General features: G+C 42.0%; 1 protein-coding gene across 2 annotated transcripts in view; it reads left to right on the top strand.

Annotated features, from left to right (window-relative positions):
• The window catches only part of bbg (PDZ domain-containing protein big bang), a 157,676-nt gene that overhangs the window by 17,985 nt on the left and 117,622 nt on the right, over positions 1 to 22,069 (top strand). For both annotated transcript variants that reach the window (XM_033478369.2, XM_033478370.2), the window contains exons 2-4: positions 14,586 to 15,011; positions 17,262 to 17,726; positions 19,430 to 21,177. In XM_033478369.2, coding sequence (XP_033334260.2) covers positions 14,586 to 15,011; positions 17,262 to 17,726; positions 19,430 to 21,177 — 2,639 coding nt within the window. The remainder of the gene's footprint in view (positions 1 to 14,585; positions 15,012 to 17,261; positions 17,727 to 19,429; positions 21,178 to 22,069) is intronic.

Raw genomic sequence — 22,069 nt, 5'->3', positions numbered from 1 at the left:
GAATTTATTCCATGTATTATTCGAATAAAATTTTATTCGAAGAATTTATTCGATATATCGTCCGAATAAAATTTTATTCAAGGAGTTTATTCGATATATTGTCCGAATAAAATTCTATTCGAGGAATTTATTCAATGTATTGTCCGAATACAATTTTATTTCACGGTTTCAATCGATATATTGTCCGAATAAAATTTTATTCGAGGAATTTATTCGATATATTGTCGGAATAAAATTTTATTCGAGGAATTTATTCGATATATTGTCCGAATAAAATTTTATTTTACGGTTTCAATCGATATATCATACGAATAAAATCTGATCCCAAAAATTTATTGGAAATATACGAATAAAATTGTATTCGAAGAATTTATTCGATGTATTATTACCTAACTAAAATTTGATTCGAAGAGTATATTCGACGGATTATTCGAATAAATTTGAATGAATTAAATGACTTCGCTATTGCGAGAATTTCTCCAGACAAATACCATTAGGAGAAAACGAAATTGAATCTTCCAGTGTTGTTAATCGCAACGGCCGGTAAGCACGGAATTTATGGTTGTATCGCGCGTTGCGCCGAAACGTTGCGTCCAACAGATTTCCGTAAATCCGCGAAGACCAAAATAGTCTGCGAACCCGTAAAGATTCACGGTCTAGCGATTAGAAAATCCGGAATGAAATGGCAGGCAGATATACGCGTGGATGTTTCGAATGCGAAAACCGCGGCGCAGCCGTAATCTGGTTCTGATCGAACGGTTAACGGTATGTGCTGTACTAATAGCGAACATAGTTGCAGGGATCGGGAAATGTTTATGTGTATCGTTGCCACCGTAACACTTCTACGGTGACGGAACAAGGACATCGGGATTCCTGATCTACGGTGACACGATCGCGGAAGCACCGATTCGAGTCGCGCGACTTCTCGAGATTAATACCCCGGACTGGCAGTCGGCAACCTCGAATGTTACTAATGAAATTAGAGCAGTTTGCTTAACCCTCGGACGGCGGACCATTTTTCACAACTGTATTGTCGACGATGCTTGCAACAATGCCGAGCTTTTCATTCCAGCGAGCCATTCTTCAAACTATATTTTCGAAGATATTTCTTGCAGACTTATTCGAGTTAATTCCTATTCTATTTAATTCTTAATCGATTTATTCGATTTAATCGCCGACGATTGTGTAATTAAATGAACGATTTAAATGGTCAGAGTCAAAATTGACGCAACCACCCCCACGCGAGGGTCGATACCAACGAAAAAAGTCAAACGGCGCCTAAAATCCCTGTTTTAAATGATTTGCTAAATTTAATCGCTGCGCATTTTATTCATTCGCGGCAAAATCTGGTAAGTGAAATATTGATGCAGACAATATTTACTTTGTAAAAAAGTCCGCTTCTCAACTTCTCCTAGAACTATTATAACATTAATTTATGGTGACAATCGAGCACTCTTTCGTGTCTCTGTTGACACCATAATGATCGATTCGGCAACCTGAAATAACCCGAAACGTTCTATAAATTCGGAGCAATTTTTTCGCAAAAATGTCCGCTTTTCCTCCATTGACTTCCCAACTTCTCTTCGAATTATTATAACATTCATTTATGGTAACAATCGAACACTCTTTCGTGTCTCTGTTGACACCATAATGATCGATTCGGCAACCTGAAATAACCCGAAACGTTTTATAAATTCGGAGCAATTTTTTCGCAAAAATGTCCGCTTTTCCTCCATTAACTTCTCAACTTCTCTTCGAATTATTATAACATTAATTTATGGTAACAATCGAACACACTTTCGTGTCTCTGTTGACACCATAATGATCGATTCGGCAACCTGAAATAACCCGAAATGTTCTATAAATTCGGAGCAATTTATTTAACGAAATAAAAGTTGCAAAGCCCTGTCATTCGGACCGCGAATGTTTATCCAAAATAAAAGGCTCGCGCATTCCCATGCAGAATATTTCAAGAAGAATATTTTAAGAAGAATAAAGAAAATTCGTCGATTTTGACGCTCGCGCTGTTTTTTCTACGAATTAAGACAAATTAGGAGAACGCGCGTGCGCGCAAACCCTTGTCGTTCGGACCGCGAATGTTTGTCCAAAATAAAAGGCTCGCGCATTCCCATGCAGAATATTTCAAGAAGAATATTTTAACACTTTATCGTCCGGTCGTGGTTGAGGCTGCCACTCAGTAAGGACTGGCTTAGTCGCGCGCGCATTTGCTCCCAGTACCGGCTAAATTTTCGCTATTCATTGTGTTGTGCTTATTCCTATAAAAAAAATAATAAATAATAATAATTATTATAATTATAATTCATAAGGATATGGGGAGGTCAGCATACAGGAAGTCAGCTACTAACAAAACAGTAAAGAAGCGAAAACCGTCGATAGCTAAAAGTCGATTAATAGGCTATCGGTCGATAAGCATTGGCAATCGAAAAGCCGATTGATAGGCTAGCGATCGATAAACATTGGCAATCGAAAAGCCGATAAATAGGCTAGCGGTCGATAAAGTGTTAAGAAGAATAAAGAAAATTCGTCGATTTTTTGACGCTCGCGCTGTTTTTTCTACGAGCAGGAATTAGGAGAACGCGCGCGCGCGCGCGCGGTGGTCCGGTGGTTTTCGTGCGGGGACCATACGTTTTTCTGTGTCAAGTTTGAAGCGGTTCGAAGTATCGAGGACAGAGATCGAATCGATCGGGCTTGTCCCGCGAATCGGAACACGATTTCGTAATATTTTCACGAGGCTGCCGCGCCGGTGCGCCTCGTCCCGAGAGAGCCGGCACACCGAGGGAATGCGGCGCTCGGCCCTCCGGCTACGAATTCCGTTACAAGCACTTGTATGGTTCTCTTCGGCTTCCACCGGCCCGCCCCGACCCGTCCCGGCCCGCTCCTTCTCACCTGCCCCATGAATACATTTTTTTCCTGATCCACGATCCCGCCTCGGGAGCACCGCGCGCGATCCCTTCTCGCAGATCACGCGCGATTTCTTCTGCGATCGGGCTCCTCTTTCAAAACGATTTCAATGTTGCATCCGGCAAACCGCGCTGCTTCGCAAGTCTTCCTTCGATCGGATCCTACGATCCTATTTCTCGGAGACAGAATTATGCTCCAGCGACGAGTATACTCGTCATCGAGAAGTGGCAGTACAGTTCTCCCGAATTTACAGTTAAATTTCTCACTAATTCGCGCTCAGATTGCGCGCGAAAATTGACATAATTTGGGAAGAAAAGATACGATTATTCGAGCCTCGTTGAATAATATATAATATCAATAATATTAATAATAAAATATATTAATAATAAAAATTAATATTATTAATAAATAATATATATAATCGTTGACGATTGTATTGTATTTCCACTTACCAAATTGTTTATTTTTGTTTGCGAGTCGAAGGAAAATTAGGGAGAATTTTCTACTGCATTTAATTAAAACTGCACTGAATTAAATTGCATTCTGCTGTCCATATTGTCATTGTGCAATCATCGGACTGCGGACCTCGGTGCAATCTGAGCGCGAATTAGGGAGAAATTACTGTGCTTTGTGTCACGACGAGTGTACTCGTCGCGCGTAAATAACGGCGACCATTGGCTATTTAAATTGTGATTTTAGTGAAAACGAAAATACATTCTGAAATTTCGAGATGTTTAGAATATTTTTAGGCCGTAGAATATTTCGTGTTTCGCACGAAGAACGATATATAAACTCTGCGAATATAATTGTTCGATAATTAGCCGACCGAATGAAATATAATTACGCAACGCTCGGCCGAGCGAAACGACGGCGAGAAGATATTTTCATTCGAGCCAATAAGGAAAATCGAAACGCTGCATCTTTACGTTTCGATCGAAATTTAACCGTGCATATAAACTATCGCGATCTTCAAAACGCATTGTTAAAGTGTTCTTTCTAGGTCGAAATCAAAAAGTTACAAAATACGAATTTTCTTATCGTTTCTGCCGCTTTAACCGATTAGAATTTTTGCTAAAATGTTTTTATTCATTGCCTGGTAAACTATTTAGTCTAAAATCTTGAAATTCACGCGATTTGGTCGAATTGCTCGAAAATCGAGCTCAAAACGCGACTAATTTGTATTGTTTTGCAACAACGACGAGATCGCGTTTATTTGAACTTCGCACGATTTTTCATCATAATATATGCTTGATTGGAGAAGTTTCTCTAAAAAATGTGAAACATTTGTGCAACCTTAAACATCGTATTTATTTATTAATTAAAGATCAGTCTTGTCGCCCTGTTCGGTCGATTTAACGTGAAAAGATGTCCGAATATCGTCGTCGCCAACTATGCGTCATTTGCCAAACGATTCTTTCGAGACCGTAGAACAATATACGAGTAAAACGGCGTACGAGAAAAGCACCGGACGATCGAATAAACTGAACACAGTGTCCATAAAACGCGAATAATCGTTGGAGAATAATAGGTCGGTTTCCAGGTTATTCCGAGTTTATGTCGGCAACGTAATCTATTGGGTTGGCAACTAAGTAATTGCCGATTTGTTCAATGAAATACAAAATTTCTTTTTACTTGGAACGAAGTTTAATCTGTAATGTATTTTCCATTTTGTTCGATGACCTTTTGCCATCTCCCTGACAACTTGAAAATTCCACGCTCGTAGAAAGTCCGATCCTTTTCGGCCAAAAACTGAGTTGAGTGAGATTTTACAGCGTCATCATCGTTAAAAGTTTTACCACGAAGGGAGTTGTCCAGGGATCGAAATAAGCGGTAATCCGAAGGCGCGAGATCAGGGCTATATGGTGGGAGTAACATCGATTTCCAACCAATATCCATCAATTTTTGCCGAGCGGACAAAGACGTGCGCGGCCTAGCATTGTCCTGCTGGAAAATGACACCTTTACGATCGACCAATTCTGGTCGCTTTTCCTTGACCGCTGCATTCAATTTGTCCAGCTGCTAACATTCACGGATAATAAAAAATAACATAATAATAATAATTTTATAATATAACATTTACGGATATCATAAAAATGGGAGTGAGAGACATCTATAACTGAAATCGGCAATTACTTATTTGCCAACCCAATAGTAATCCCGGAGAAGTGACGATTTCATCCGCGATGGAACTTTAATTGAACGAGCGAACGAAAAAATCCTTGTCGGGGCGCCGTTCGCAGTGATTCCGCGGGCACAGTGATCGCGACGATTGGTCGTGCCGAATGCGCCGGGAAAGAAAGGAGCGCAGAAATAGATTCGCAAAACTGCACGGCACAACAACAGGTGACGGCGAGCGAGGAAGAAACGAGCGTCCGGCAACCTGTTATCTGGGTAACTTTCCGAGCCAGAATGCTCGCGTGAGCACAATTACCGGCGAATAAAAACAATTCGACTGATTTCGCCGGCGAGAATCTTTAGCCGCGTAAATAGATCGAGAAGCGTCCGCCGGGAGACACCATCGATCAATGTCAACGGCCGCAACCAGTCTCGTTCCGGGCAAAAAGCGACGCGAACGAATCCGGAGAATTAATATGTAACAAATAGAGTGCAGAAGTCTATCGGGATGACAGATGCTCTGCATAAATTTGCTTTTTACGAGATACGCCACTTCGAGTCGGAATTAGATCTCTCTCTCTCTCTCTCTCTTTTTTCTTCCGGCGTTTATTTAGAGTGCGCCGAGTGCGATCTATTATCCTACGGAATAGATCCCTTAATGATCTCGCTTATTAGAGCTAAGATTTACGGAACCGGTTGAAACGACGGCACGCAATTTTTTCATTTACGATTATTCAGATTGCAAAGATATATTATATTTATCTGCGAGTTATTTATTTCGATTATTCATTTCGATACCGCAGGTGTCCCAGCAGTTTCCCAGCACGCACTTCGACCAATGCGTTCTACAAATAAAAATAAGAACGAAATGTTGCGTAACGAACATAATTGTTCACAATAAAATTGTTCAGAATTTAAGGTTGTTGCGTCGCTTCACAAAAATGGATACAACTTATATAGAATATCGGACACAATTATCGGACACTTATGATTATATTGTAAGATACGTTGCTTCATTCAGAAATAGACTTTAATTGGATTCAATTGCACAAATCAATTTTACGATTGGTTCTTTTACTTGAAATTACGTTACACGAGCGATCTAGAAAATTACTGTCTTTAATCATCGTTTCACAAGCAGTCGAGAAAATCACTATTTTTAGTCAACAGAACGATTACATGTTAATAAACATAACTCCAGCGTTTGCAAGGCTCCAGAAATCGTTCAGAAGTCGTTCCACTCTTTCACCTTAATTTCTCTTGTAAAATTACACGTTGTCTAAACAAATGTCTCGAACAAAAGTTATTTAGCATAAAAAAGAGCAATACACGGAGACGATGAACTTTTTTGCTCACAAGCAGTCAAGAAAATCACTATTTTTAGTCAACAGAACGATTATATATTTAATTTAGTCATCATAACTCCAGCGTTTGCAAAGCTCCAGAAATCGTTCAGAAGTCGTTCCACTCTTTCACCTTAATTTCTCTTGTCAAATTACACGTTGTCTAAACAAATGTCTCGAACAAAAGTTATTTAGCATAAAAAAGAGCAATACACGGAGACGATGAACTTTTTTGCTCACAAGCAGTCAAGAAAATCACTATTTTTAGTCAACAGAACGATTATATATTTAATTTAGTCAACATAACTCCAGCGTTTGCAAAGCTCCAGAAATCGTTCAGAAGTCGTTCCACTCTTTCACCTTAATTTCTCTTGTCAAATTACACGTTGTCTAAACAAATGTCTCGAACAAAAGTTATTTAGCATAAAAAAGAGCAATACACGGAGACGATGAACTTTTTTGCTCACAAGCAGTCAAGAAAATCACTATTTTTAGTCAACAGAACGATTATATATTTAATTTAGTCAACATAACTCCAGCGTTTGCAAAGCTCCAGAAATCGTTCAGAAGTCGTTCAACTATTTCACCTTAATTTTTCTTGTAAAATTACACCTTGTCTAAACAAATGTCTCGAACAAAAGAGGAGCATAAATTTGGCGTAAAGAAGAGCAATGCACGGAGGCGATGAACTGTTTGCCGTTTTCCTAGTAGAAACTGAACTGGAATAAACTTAAATTGGAAATTCGGCTACGTACAAAGGTTGTTTAACAAAGTCACGAAAGCGTGAGACGATAAATCTTGTCGGCTTCCGGAATGTCTGGTTCGATCGGCGAGGAAAGTCCAAATGCCGTTTGCCGTACTCGTTTATTCAGGATCGATGGCGTAGAACTGCATTTTGTTTTCATTATTATATCCCAACGAAAATCGAAATATATGCACCAGTAATATAAAACGAAGAAATAAGGCTTGAATAAGTAATTTCAGTTGTTACATGTTTTTTTCCGCTTTCTTTATGGAAACCGACCACTGTGCGCCGCGACGCGCCGAGAGAGGAATCCCGAGCTAACTGTTAACCAGCGATTTTCCGTCCCGCGCCCGCTCGGAAACCTCCGGCTGGTTTGTTGTCGCAACCATACTCGCATCGGGACGATCCGCGAGTAACGTTGTTTCCCTTGACAATCGTTTTTCCGCGGCGATATTCCGCTTCTCTCGGCGCGTTAATATTCGCAGTAACTCGCGTTAATATTCGGACATATTTTTAAATAAACATATATTTAAACACATATTTTAGACATTATTAGACATTATTAGACATATATTTTCAATTTGGAACAAAATGACTTTAACAGTGAGCCTACCGAAGTCTAAAAAAAGCGATTAAAAAACAAATGATGTCTTATGAAAGTTACAAGAAAGAATTTATTCAAATTTTTCACAATTTTTGTAACAGTGTTAGCATTAATTATCGTTAATTTTAGTAACAGGCTTAGCATTAATTATGGTTAATTTTAGTAACAGGCTTAGCATTAATTATCGTTAATTTTAGTAACAGGCTTAGCATTAATTATCATTAATTTAATAACAGGCTTAGCATTAATTATCGTTAATTTTAGTAACAGGCTTAGCATTAATTATCGTTAATTTTAGTAACAGGCTTAGCATTAATTATCGTTAATTTTAGTAACAGGCTTAGCATTAATTATCGTTAATTTTAGTAACAGGCTTAGCATTAATTATCGTTAATTTTAGTAACAGGCTTAGCATTAATTATCGTTAATTTTAGTAACAGGCTTAGCATTAATTATCATTAATTTAATAACAGGCTTAGCATTAATTATCGTTAATTTTAGTAACAGGCTTAGCATTAATTATCGTTAATTTTAGTAACAGGCTTAGCATTAATTAGCGTTAATTTTAGTAACAGGCTTAGCATTAATTATCGTTAATTTTAGTAACAGGCTTAGCATTAATTATCGTTAATTTTAGTAACAGGCTCAGCATTAATTATCGTTAATTTTAGTAACAAGCTTAGCATTAATTAGCGTTAATTTTAGTAACAGGCTCAGCATTAATTTTGCTGTGCAGTTACCGAAATATATTTCATTAATTTTGCTGTTACTTGCAATGACAACAAAAGATAAAAGAATCCACGTATTTTAGCATTTCTGTTAGCACAAGTCTAAAACGAAAATATGAAAAGAAAAATGCGTTTTACAGGTCTCGTTAACTCGTGTAAACTGGTCTCTCTGACAGCTCGAAAACTCGCAAGTCATTTCGTCCACTTTTAAGAAAGTCATTCTGCTTTCAAACGTTTCCTAGTGTTAACGCGAGTCACTGTACCCGTTGCTCGAGCTCTGCGTCGCCGAAGGACACTTTTAAATGTCACAAGGCTATTTATATTTAAATCCTTTACGAAATTAGCTGCGCGTATTCTGTGTAAAAGCTTTCTCGAAATGTCGGCGCAGAAAAGTTCGGGAAAACTTTTTCAGGAAAGCTCGTTTTTTTTTGGCAGTAATCGACGGATCGAGCGTCGATTCGAAGACGGTCGACAATCGCGCGACTTTCTGTGCATTTCGTTGAACCTCCTATCAATATTCTCTGTTCGATCTTTTCCATTTAATGCTTTCTTCCATTGATTTTATCAGAAAATCTTACGCGAATACGACTCTTTAATTCGACTCGGTCTTGAAATGCTAAATGTCGATAATAAAATTAACGAGCTGTTACAGCTTAAAATGGCGAAAGTAGATTGAAAACAAGGATTGGAAGGTTCTGGTGACAATTTATGGCGATATTGGTCGTCGAAGATTGGGGCCAAGACTCCGTGGAAGGAACCGAGGAACTGCGAAACGATTCGCCATAAAATTCGCTGTCGCGGGAAGCGTTTTATCGACCGAGAATTCCTCAAGGTGGTAGATCGGGACAGTGTAATGCATGCGGGAGAAGGAAACAGAAGGAGAAAGAGAGAGAGAGAGAGAAAAGGACACAGGTTGGATCGTTTTCTATCACCTTTAAGACCCTTGAAAGTTTCGTGCTGCGGCAGAGCACCTATCGCGTCGAGAAAAAGAGAAAAACGCTAAGAAATGATCGCGAGACTTTCTACGGCAGAGAAAGGAACTTTGTCATGATATCTCTCATTTAGATACGCAGAAATCTGTTTAGGAGCTTGGAAAATGCGACCAGCTGCTTCTCCAGCCTCGGTTACGATGTAACCGGCCCGCGCTTTCGGATCGTTCACCAATGAACCAGTTGCATTAACACCGTTTCATAATACGAAGCGACAATAAAAATGCATGATAGAAACTTCAAAACGATATATCAGAATTCTAGTTCGAACAGAATTTACATAATCGATGGTGAAATGCGACCAATTCGATGTGAAACGATCTTTTAAGCACCTGTTGAGTATACTGGATGTGCAGGTGAATTTTGAAGGTATTTTTTAGTTAAGTCGATTTTGTAATATCATCGTTCTGGAAGAAACATACTTTCGAGAAAAATATATTTGAAGATTTGTATAGCAATACATACTGATCGTTCACGTTAAGATATATTTAATACCTTTCATCGAAGGGGTTGAAGGACATCTTCGAATACTTTTTAATAAAAATGATCTTTTTTATCATATTTATATTTAATATCTATATTTTATATTTATATATATTTAATTATATTATTATATATATATATTTATATTATTTTTTATATTATTATAATTATATATTTATATTTATATTTAATACCTTTTGATAAAAATTATTTTATATTAATACGCTATTTTTATCGAAGGGGTTAAATGATATCTTTTAATACTTCTTAATAAAAATGATTAAATAAATATAATAAATATAATAATATTATTAAACAGTGTTAAATATTGTTAAACTATAAAAAGGTTCTTACGTTCCACGTTTTCCATGAAATCGCTTCTCGACTTTTGCCACGGTCGTCGCGAACTTAATTCGGTAAATTGGTATAACTATAAAAACAGTGTTAATGAGTAATCCACCGGCTATAACTTTCTCCAAGAAAATGTAAAGAAAATAAAAGAATCGATTCTCTTTCGAACGATTCGCAGCAGAATGCTCCGTCAAGCATAAACAAGCGGACAGAAAAACCATCGTTAATATACCTCGTCGTTGTCACGATTTATGCGCACGATCGACCGACGACCGGCCACTTTCCTCCGTAAAAATCGATGCCCGACACCCGAGCAATTAAAAATGCATCTCCAGAGTTTGTTCAGATGTCCCCGGCGTTGATTTATGCGACCGGTCGCCGGGCGGCTGGCGGCGGGGAAGACTTTCGATTTCGAGAAAAATCATCCCGCGGTTAGTTTCGGGGGGGTCCGACAGCGTTCCGTTGATGACCCAGGGTCAATTTACTTTCTACTCGGTCCCGCTCCGCGGAAATCGCGGGAGTGCAAGGGAAAAGAAAGGACGGGACCGTCCTCCCGCCCCTGAAAACCGAGCGCACTTTCTCGCGACGAGGCCGGCAATATACATATCGTTAGGCGATCGCGGGATGCTGATGAGTGAAAACGAACGGAGACGGTGAATAAACAACCGACGTCGACCCTCCAAGACTTATTGGCCGGGATAACGTCGCGGGAATCTCTCCGGGCACTGGAAAATCGTTCTCCCTATCGCGAGAAGGGATCTCTCTCGTTTCGATCGCCGTAAAACCATCCCGACCAAGTTTTCCCACGTTTTTTGTTTTCGTTTCTTTCGACCCCAAAAGCTCGAACACAAAATCAATTTAATTTAACGCTATTTCTACCGATTTTTCGCGTGCACCTATTTCCACTAAATCGATTTTATCTGAAAAGATTTCAACAGACGGGAATTTAAAGTGCATTGACTTTTTTAAAACTGCATTAAAAATGAGCTGTATTTTTTTTAACCCTTTGCAGTCGAAGCTATTTTAACTCGGAATCGAAAATATAATTTTTCTGATATATTCTGATATCTACGCTTTATATAATTGTGTTATTTTATATAATTAAATAATTTTATAATCTTGTTTTGTTTGTAAAACAAAATAGCGGTCTTAAACGTATTACAATGTACATCTTCTCAGAGCATTAAATAAATATGTGAAAAATTCGAGCAATAAATAAATATGCGAGAAACACGCGCATCAAATAAATATGCAAGAAACACATGCATCGAATAAATATGTCTGAAATACGAGCATTAAGTAAATATGCAAGAAACACATTCATTAAATAAATATGTCTGAAATACGAGCATTAAATAAATATGCAGGAAACACGTGCATTAAATAAATATGTAAGAAATGCGAGCAATAAATAATCATGCAAGAAACACGTGCATCAAATAAATCCATGAGAAATACGAGCAATAAACAAACATGCAAGAAACACGTGCATTAAATAAATCTGTAGAAATACGAGCAATAAATAAATACACAAAGAACGCGTGCATTGAATGAATAAAAAAGAAAAAAAGAACGGTTCATTAAATGAATACGTATGAAACACGAAACGCGATGAAAAATTGACTCTGTTCAATCAAAGTGTCCGATTATTAATGGGAGTCGGTATATTCGTGTGCAGCAAATGTAATCATTTGCAGCGTATATTTGGACTGCCATGTTCGGCTGGAACGAAGAAAAATTCGTTCAATTTTGTGCAATCGATGTTCCGTTTTGTTCCTGCGACATACCGGGAGCAGACGCAATAAACTGTAAACGGTTGATAAATCGAGAGCTGAACGGCGGATCGCGTCCCGCCGCGCGGCGCGGTGCGTCTCTCCGGTACACGTCCGCTCGTATTTATGTTTGCTCGCGATTTGCACCTCGCGTCGTACCGTGCCGGAGCACGGGCAGACGGGAAAACGAGCGATCGCAGCGGGAACATGAAAGTTCCGCGTTAAGTTGGTCACGCGAGTTGCGCCGGCATGTAGTTAAGGTGCGCTTAATGACCGTCCGGGAAGATCTACGCTACGTGACACAGTTTGCCGGCAACTATGCGCCGCCACCGCCGCGCCGGTTCGCGTCGATTCAACAGATTTCCGCTCGGCGAATCTCCGCGCGCGCACGTCGCACGCATCGATTACCTTCGACAAATCCCAGCCGGCCATGCAGTCGGATCTTTTCGACCTTTGCTCGGGGGTTCTCAGGCGAATAAGTCATCGGAGGAGCGGGGACGGGTGACGCATGCGCCAGGAATCCCGTACAATGGCGTAACGCGTCAGCCGAGCTCGCCTCTCATTGGTCGGTGATTTTCGTTGATAACTCCTTAACAAAGCGGTGGATCGCATTCGCGCTAAGGAAAAAGCCGCTTCAAATGACCCTCATTTCCCGGAATTAACATAATTTTGGGACACCCTGTATGTCAAAGGGTGAGAATCGTAGCAGCGTAAACGATATTTAGGAAAATTTCGACTTGTGCATTGAAACGTAATCTATGCACGCCAAAATGATAAAAATATAAGTGAAATAAATTACAAAGTTACTGTAAATTAATTTCACTGTAAATCATCTCGACAATGAATTTGTTCGGCAAACGATACGCGTCTTAATAAACAATAATGCTTCGCGCTTCGAGCAACAAGCAAAATGTGTTTTACGCCACTACGATTCTAACTCACTCGTATGCATGTGCGACGACCGCATATCCCCGTAACGAGCATCAAAATAATTTTATACGTTAATGCATACCGTAATGTTCTAGAACGCACGCACTTTCCCGAGATAATATATATATATTTTTCCTTTTTTTTTACGAGGGCACACGTTGCGTTCGATAGAAAGTTGTAGCCACGGAGACTGTCCCTGAGGCCAAACCCTGCCAGCGAACGTGTTAATAGCCTCATTAGTTCAGGATCTCCTAGTGAATCGTTTATTAGTAGCCTCGTTCGTAACTTAGTAAAGTTATCTTGAGCAATAGAAAATAACAACGTCCGCGAACATAATTATTAAAACCAGACCGACGAGTTCCTTTCGAATGCAGCAGTTCTTCGAAGAAGCGTCATTAATCTAGTGCATTTCATTCTGTTTTATTTTATTTTCTTCTTTTATTTTGTCTATTTTATAACACTTTCTTCTTTTCTTCGATCTAGTTTATTTTATTTTTTGGTTTTATTCTATCTATTTATTTTATTATATTATATTATATATTATTTTTGTTATATATTATATTTATTATATTTATATTATTATCTTCTATCGCTTTATTTTATTTATTTTAATTTATTTTCTTGTTTTATCATATCTAATTTATTTCATTTTCTTGTTTTATTTTGTGTATTTTATTTCATTTTCTTGCTTTATTTTATCTATTTTATTTCACTTTCTTCTTTTCTTTTATCTAGTTTATTTCATTTTTTCGTTTTATTCTATCTATTTTATTTTATTGCATCGCTTTACTTTACTTATTTTATTTTATTTTCTTATTTTATTTTATCCATTTTATTTCATTTTCTCGTCTTATTTTATCTTATTTACTCTATTTTCTTGTTTTATTTTATCTATCTCATTTCATTCTCTTATTCTATTGTATCTAATTTATTTAATTTTCTTATTTTATCGTATCTATTTTATTTCATTTTCTTCTTTTATTTTGTCTATTTTATTTTACTGCATCGTACCGTACATTATCGTAAGGAGAAAGACCACGCGTAATCCACAAGGAAACCAACGAAAAGTTCATAATATCCTCGTCTATTTACCAACCGTAAAATCCGCCGTAAAACGAGTGCGGACACTCGAGCGTACCCTAAGTCAAAGAGAGTCGTCCATCGTCGCCGTCCGTACCGCGAAATTCCTGAACGGTCATTTCGTTTCAACTTGTCCGTCCCATTTTCTAAACCACTGACATCTCGTCGGCCGGTCGGCCTACCGATCTCTGTCCCGGCGTATCCCGTTTGCAAGCGCGCCGACCAGAAAAAGGTGATCCTGCGATCGCGATAGCCGGTCGCTCGCGACGTTTATCGTTTCTTACGACACAGGAAGGAGCTCGTGTTATAATCGAATTAATAGAGAAAGCGGCGACGACGACGACGACGATCTTGTCGGGCGACTCTGCTCGGGGAAAACGCGAACGAAATCGCGACCGGCGGGAACGCGATTTCCGAACCGGCGATCGTCCCGGACAATAGTTCTCTCCCGGACGATCGAGGAAAACTCGTCGGCCGATTACGCCACCGACCGATCAGTACAATGCCGTGGACCTGCTTTCAGGGAGTGGCCAGCATTCCGGACGGTAAAGATCAGCGGGCTTGCGATGAATGGAACGCTTTAGGATCGGCCCGGAAAATGGACGTCGCCAAGTGTGCCACGGAGGACTTCGTGACGGTGGTCAATGTCGAGAGCCAGCCCCCGCCGGAGAATTTCGTGACGGTGCTGTCGATCGGCCAGGGGAAGAAGGAGGACGAGCCGGGCCAGATTTCCGGCACGAAGGCGCAAACGAATGGGCTCGACGGGCCCCTTGAGGAGGAGGTCGAGGTGTTCCGGCTGCCCGGCGAGCGGCTCGGCTTCGGGCTGAAGTTCGAGGGCGGCAACAAGACCGCGGAGAGGGTCAGGAAGCTGTTCGTTCAGAGCTGCGAGGACCAGAGCCCCGCCAGCAGGGCCAAGTGCTCCTGGGGCACTTTGGGCGAGGGGGACGAGGTAAGATGCTTGGCTCGATTTTATAGACAGGATGTCCCGAAAATGTCTCGTAATCCGGAAATGGGAGGTTCCCGAGGTCATTTGAAGCAACTTTTTCCTTTGCGAAAATTTTCTCCGCGGCTTCGTTTACGAGTTATTCACGAAAAACACGGACCAATAAGAGGCGAGCTCGGCTGGCGCGCGGCGGCCCAGCCAACGAGCGCACGGAGCCCGGTTCCGCTCATTGGCTCGGCCGTCTCGCGCCAAATGATCTCGCCTCTGATTGGTCACTGTTTTTCGTTCATAACTCGTAAACGAAGCCGCGGATTGCATTTTCGCTGAGGAAAAAGTTGCTTCGAATGACCTCAGGAATCCCGTACTTTCGGATTGCGAGACATTTTTGGGATATCCTGTAGTTTATTGGCTCGTCCGGCGAAGTTCGCGGTTTATCCTTGCGGAGAGAGGTCCTTTTAGCCTTCGAGAATTTTTCTCAAGAGTGTTTTGGTCTGAACGCTGAACCTACCGAGATCTGAAAGCGACTAATAAAAATTCACTGATAAGAATTACGAGATCAAATTTGTTGAAATTTTTTACAATTTTTATAGTAACGTGTGTCTGAGCGAAGAGAAATGCTTCTTGCTAAAAAAACATGATAGCATAGAAAAATTTTGGATTGTGATTGGAATGATGACTTTTGCTTAAATTAAAGTTTGAAATTTCTACTTTAAGAAAGTTTAAAGTTCCTGGATTTTTAATTTGACGCACCCTCGCGATTGCAACCCTTTGAATCTGAAGTCATGTTTGTCGTATTGAAAATTGCCAAGTTTGACGAAATGCACGGACTCTGTAAAATTTTTCTCGGAGATGCCGTTCGCAGTGGAATGAAGCTTGATCCTTCCTCTTCAATTTAAACAAAAGGGCACTTTGCTGCAATTTTTTCTCGCGAAGTTACAGCACTTCAAAGTAACCCTTGCACTTGGGTTACATGCAACGTGGCCTTACATTTAAAGAGTTACAGTAGCAAGGGTGCATCGATCTTAAAATCTAGAAACACTGTCTTAAAGTAGAGGTTTCAAGCTTTAATTTTAAGAAATAGTCATTATCCTAGGACGATTTTTCGCGGAGTTATCGTTAGCGGAGATCGGCAAATTTGTATCAAGGCGAACATAGATACGACAAACATAGGCCTCCCATTTAAATTATTACAGCAGCGAGGGTGCATCTAAATTAAAATCCAGAAACACTATCTTAAAGTAGAGGTTTCAAGCTTCAATTTAAAAAAAATGGTCATCATTCTACGATGATTTTTCACTGAGTTATTGTCAGTCGAAGTTGGCCAATTTTTTTCCAAAATCTCTCTCTGTCCATTGTATACAGTAAATTCTCCCCAATTGTTCTCCAAATTATAAACAAAAAACGAACAATTTAGAAAAAGGAGATACGATTATTGGAGCCTTGCACCTCACTTTTATAATTGCCAATTGTCAACGATTATAAAAATCAGCCACGAGGCTCGAACAATCGCGTCTCCCCTCCCCAAACTATCCAATCTTGTTCACAAACCGAAGAACAATTTCTGAGAATTTACTGCACACAGAACCTCCAGATCCGCCATCCTCTGGTTCCATAACCTCCCGCATCCGCCTAACATCGCAAGAAACCCGTCCCAACCGAAACCGCAGGACTTCCCGGACGGGCGTGTCCTTGGCTTCCGCGTTTCAACGCAGAATCGTCGCGCAAACTGAAGGTAAGACCGGGAACGAGCCGGGAACGATCCGTCCGATGGTGCTCGAACGTGCAACGTCCTCCGTAGAAATCGTTCGAGAAATCAAGCACTGTTCGTCCAGCTCGATGTCGGATCGGTCCACCTATGCAATGATCGAGAGAGTCAATGAACCGTTGATCGCGCTAATAACTTGTCGCTTAGCGGGCAACGATCGCGAGCCGCGTTCTCGTCGCCGCGACGACGAGAAAAACAGCTAAATCGTTCCAGAGCGCAGAAGCATTTTAATTAACCGGAAGTAGAACTGTCACGCGACGCGTTCGTAGCCGGGATCGCGGCTGCACCGGCGGCCGCCTGCAATTTTCGAGACCCACTTGCTGCGTTACGATTCTCGGGCGAGCCGCAGATTGGCCGGGGGGACTCGCGCGGGTCGCAGTCTGGCGACCGAGGCGGTTTGTTTATAGCGGTCGGGGCCCGCGCAAGAAACGAGCCGGGGCCGTATCTCTCACGTGCGCACACCGGTCACGTTACCGGTGTCTCTTTTCCAGGTACTCTCGATAGACGGTGTACCAGTGACACACATGACTCGGCTGGATTGCGTGAGGCGATTGAAGGAGTCCCAGCTGGTGATCAAGCTAATGGTGAGGTGCAGGGGAGCGCTGAGGCCCGAGGTGGTCAGCGCCGAGAAAAAGAGCTCCCCGGAGAAAAGCAAGGTGCCCCCGGAACTGCCTTCGGCGCCGCCGCCGGTCCCGCCTAGGAAACTGAGGCAGGCCAGGGGCCTGGCCGACGGCGAGGCGAATCCCAGCCCCGTCAGGAAGTCCTGGACCGGTGCCAGGTCGCAGACCAGCTCGCAGACAAACTCGCCCGGCTCCCAGCCGATCAGCTTGGAGAGCAAGGCTCCCAGCCTCTACGAGAGCTGCGAGTCCTCGCCCAAGAGCTGCAATGGATCCGCTCAGGACACGCCGAAGGGATCGCCCAAGGAACGCTCTCCGGAGCTCGCCAAATCGAAACAGGTTGGCTTCGTTCCCTGCTGGCATCAGCGCATCGGGATTTCGTATTTCATTCCGACGAATGAAGCTTCGTTCGAATTACGAACGTTTCGAATACGTTCTTTGGAAGAGAAATATTTCGGATAAATTCGTCGAAGTATTAGGCGAGTCTTGTTCGAAGAATTTGTTCGGGATATTGTAGGAATCAGATTTTATTCGACGAATTTATTGTTATTTGTTTTTCACTCGAATGCTAGTTTGTTTGGGGGAATTTATTGGAAGTGTCGCTCGAATGAAATTTCGTTGGACGAATTTCTTCGAGATATCACTGGAATAAAATTTTATTTGGAGGGATTTGTTGGAAGTGATGCTCGAATGAAATTTCTTCCGAAGAATTTATTCAATATATTGCTCGAATGAAATTCTATTCGACGAATTTATTTGGAACATTTGTCGAATGAAATTGTACGTCGAAATGTTACTCGAATCGAATTTCATTCGAGCGATATTTCGAAGGGGTTCGTTCGAAATATTTCTCGGATAGCATTTTGTTCAAAGAATGGAGCCTCGTTTAAAGAGATCTTAACAAAATAAAGTAAAATCGTTTTCCCTGAAAGCAAATAAAGCTCGGTTGTTTCGTGAATTCGAACAATTCTATTATATCGATGTGGGAGTTTTTGATGTTACCCCTTTATCAGACTTGAAAATAGAAATGAATGTGCACTGCTCTTTTAGCTGCCTTTGCTAAACGAGTTGCAAAGAGTTAGTCAGCCTTTGCAGCCAAGGGTAGTTCCTTTTAAGTAAGGCCATCTAAATACCTCGTCGAATTGTGATATAATACAAGATACATTTTTTACGAGTTCATTTTTTCCTGGTTATTTCTCAAAGGTCTTTTTTTCCGGTGATTTCTCAAAGTTAATTTCTTTTTATGATCTCGACGAGCATAATATCACGTTATTATACGCGTCAGAACGTATTTTTTATACTCAATAAAATATATATATAACTATGCTAGATTTAGTGTTAATAAAACCCACATTTACTGAAACACATAAACGTGGGATTTTCTTAAAAAAGGAAATAATTTTAACCCTTCGCACTCGAAGCCATTTTAACTGTAAACCATAAATAATTTCTCTGACTTGTAGTATTTCCATTTTATGTGACAAAGTGTATTTTATGCATATGAAATTGTGTCTTTGTAGTGATCCGTACAACAGTTACATTTTTAGCAATTTTTAAAAAAATCTAAACTTTATTAATACAAAAATTATCTTGGAACGTGATATAACAATTTCAGTGGTGTCTGAGAGTCACCACTCGAGTGCAAAGGGTTAATACAATGTCGTATATAGTATATAGTTATACGTAAAAAAAAATGATGGCCTTGAGAACACCGGATCCTTTTATATAAAACATAAAAATATTAAATATATAAATTATATAAACTCACATATTACACAAGTAATATTAGTTATATTATATTATAATGTTATGTATAATATTATTTACTTTACAAAAGTAAAGTAAATATATACATACTTTACTTTTTTTTTTAAATAATTTTGTTTGTCCGTCCCCTCTCGCATGTAATAAAAAACAAGTTCACAAAAACGCGTGCTTCATACAAAAATCCCGCGCGGATCACTGTCACGACCCGCGAGTCACAACTTCGCCGTCGCAACCGCATATCATTATCGCGCTAATGAGACTTGCGACAATTTCAGGAGCCTCCGGAAGCGATGGTGTACCTGGACGCCCGTTCGCAGTGCGGCTCGACGCACGGTAGCACGTCGGACGACACCGGGAGCTCGATGTCGACGGTGATCGACCGGTTCTCGACGTCGGACCGCGTGTCGACGATCTCGACAGCGTCGACGGCGTCGACGGCGTCGGAGCAGCCGAGCGAGTACCCGCGCGGCGCGGACGCGGAGCAGCCGGACAGGCCCACGGATCGGGACTACCAGCTGTCGAAGGCGATCTGCCTGGAGAACTTCGAGGCGGATTACACGTCGACGCCTCCCGACTACCTGCTGCGCCGGCTGGCCAGCTCGGAGGCGGTGACCCACGTGGAGTCCCGGGGCGAAGTCGAGAGGATCACGGCGGTGGTGGCGCCGAACACGGTGCTGATCGAGGAGACGATCACGTTCCAGCCTCCGCTCAGCTTCCAGGACGCGCCGCTGAGCTACGGGCACGAGGCGCGGCCCGACCTCTTCTACACGGCCGACCTGGCCGCGGACTCCTCCACGCACTTCAAGCCGATCAAGGACGACGTGGAGCTGGTCGAAAGGGTAAACGGCGGCCACGAGCACTTCCGCTCGCCGAAGAGCTCGCCGGAGAAGCCGGCCGGTGTCGCGAGGAGCTCGGACAGAACGCCGCCGCCGTTGCCGGCCAGGAACCACGTGAACAGGATCAACGTGAACCAAACTATGAACGGCGATCGGGATCAACCGGCTCCGCAGAAGCCCGCCGGCGGGGTGGCGGTGAACGAGGCACCCCAGCAGGAGGGGCCTCTGCTGCCGCCGAAGCCGCTGCCTAGAAGAGACGTCAAGGTCAGGCGGAAGAGACCGCCGCCGCCTCCGCCGCCGCCCGCCGTTGCGCCCAGATCGGAGGCTAAGCCGACGGCTCCGTTGGCGGAGACCAGGCAGGCCAGCCTCGAGGAACCGGTATCGCCGAAAGCGGACGTTCCCGTCCCGAAGAGCGAGGACTGCGCGGCGAAACGAGCCGACGAGAGGAAGCCGGAGAGGCTGGAGGAGCCGAAGAACGTTCCCGTGGAGAACGGCGGACCGCTCGAGAGGGCGAACAGCGAGGAGAAAAGGGACACCGAGTCCACGGACAGTTTCGACGTTTTGGAAGACGACGGATACAGGACGAACAAGGTGCTGGAGATCATCGAGATCAGGAAGGCGAAGGCGTTCTGTCCTCGAAGGCCAGTTGAGGTCGAGAGAAAGGAGGAGGAGGAGAGGCCGAGTTTCGTCGCGAACGATCAAGCGTGCTTGGATTCGGAGAGGATCAAGCCGGCGATCAAGGCCTGCGAGAGGCCCAAGCCCGAGCTGAGGACCTTGGTCACTATCTCGACGGAGATAGAGGACTCCGGCGAGGACAGCGACGAGGCGACCACGAGGTTCAACGAGCCCGTCGACAAGCTCGGCGACAGGCAGTCCGTCGGAGACGACAGCTCCGATCGCGGAGACTCGCCGATCGACGAGAACGCGTTCCGAACGCGAACGAACGAACACGATCACGATCACGATGACGACGACGACGACGATGACGACGACGACTCTTACAGCAGGTCGTTGAACGACGTCAATCGCAATGTCTGCGGTTTGGCCGGGAACAGGAGCAGGAACGAGAACGACAACGTCGAGGACGACGACACCAGCGACGACAGCGACGACGATTACTATTGGCAGAGCAATCTGGCCACCATCGGCGAGGAAGAGGAAACGAACTCGCTCGAGTACACCACTGCGTAAGTTTGAACGCGGGTGGACCCGTTTCGAGAAGCATTTCGGGACCCGTGGATGGAGCGTTTCGTTCGTTCTGGGCCGGTTACTGTGCCCTGAGGAATTTGTTGCGGCTCTCGTTTGATTTTCGGCATTGCGAACTTTGTATTTATGGTGCGAGATATATTAAGATTTTGTATTCGTTTATTTCGTTCATTTCTTTTTTACTATTTTCTTCGTTATTTTATTTCGTTCATTTCTTTTTTATTATTTTCTTCGTTATTTTATTTTGCTAACGTTTATTTTCCTTCACGTTTGTTTTCTGACTTAACGTTTGTTTTCCTTCATTATGTACATTTCCGAATCAATTTTTGCTTTCTTTCATTTTGTACAGTTTTTGATTTATTCTTTCGTTCTTTTATTTTCGTTCGTTCTTTGATACAAAAATTTATTATATCCTATTCGATGAATGTGAGATTAATTATGCTCGTAAACACACCAAAGGCGCAACAATTATTTTGCGTAGTAACTGACTCCATCGCCTTAGCCTTGTTTTCTGGTTAGAGTAAGGACTTTTCTCTGGCAAATTTGCCTTTTAGGAGGATTCTTCGTTGTATTACGCTTTCTATTTCGTTTCTGTATCAAATTATTTCGCTCTCATCTCGTAGAAATTAGAATTGCAGGCGATTCTGTTGCACCGACTCGAGGATTCTTCGTTGTACGACACTTTTCCCCTCTTCGTTTCTATGTTAAATTATCTCTTTAATGTAATAAGAGAAAGCGAAGTTACAACAAATTTTGTTTCACTGATTAGGATTATTCGATCGATCGAATTACCGACTTACCGACCAGCTCGAATTACAGAAAATGCTGTTCAGTCTTCGTTGTATCGCAGTTTCCATTTGATTTCTGTATCAA

This window comes from Megalopta genalis, chromosome 3 (genome assembly GCF_051020955.1).
Source record: "Megalopta genalis isolate 19385.01 chromosome 3, iyMegGena1_principal, whole genome shotgun sequence".
In the NCBI taxonomy this organism is placed as follows: domain Eukaryota; kingdom Metazoa; phylum Arthropoda; class Insecta; order Hymenoptera; family Halictidae; genus Megalopta; species Megalopta genalis.
The sequence above is the reverse complement of the archived record's forward strand: the minus strand, read 5'-3'. Positions and strand labels throughout refer to the sequence as shown.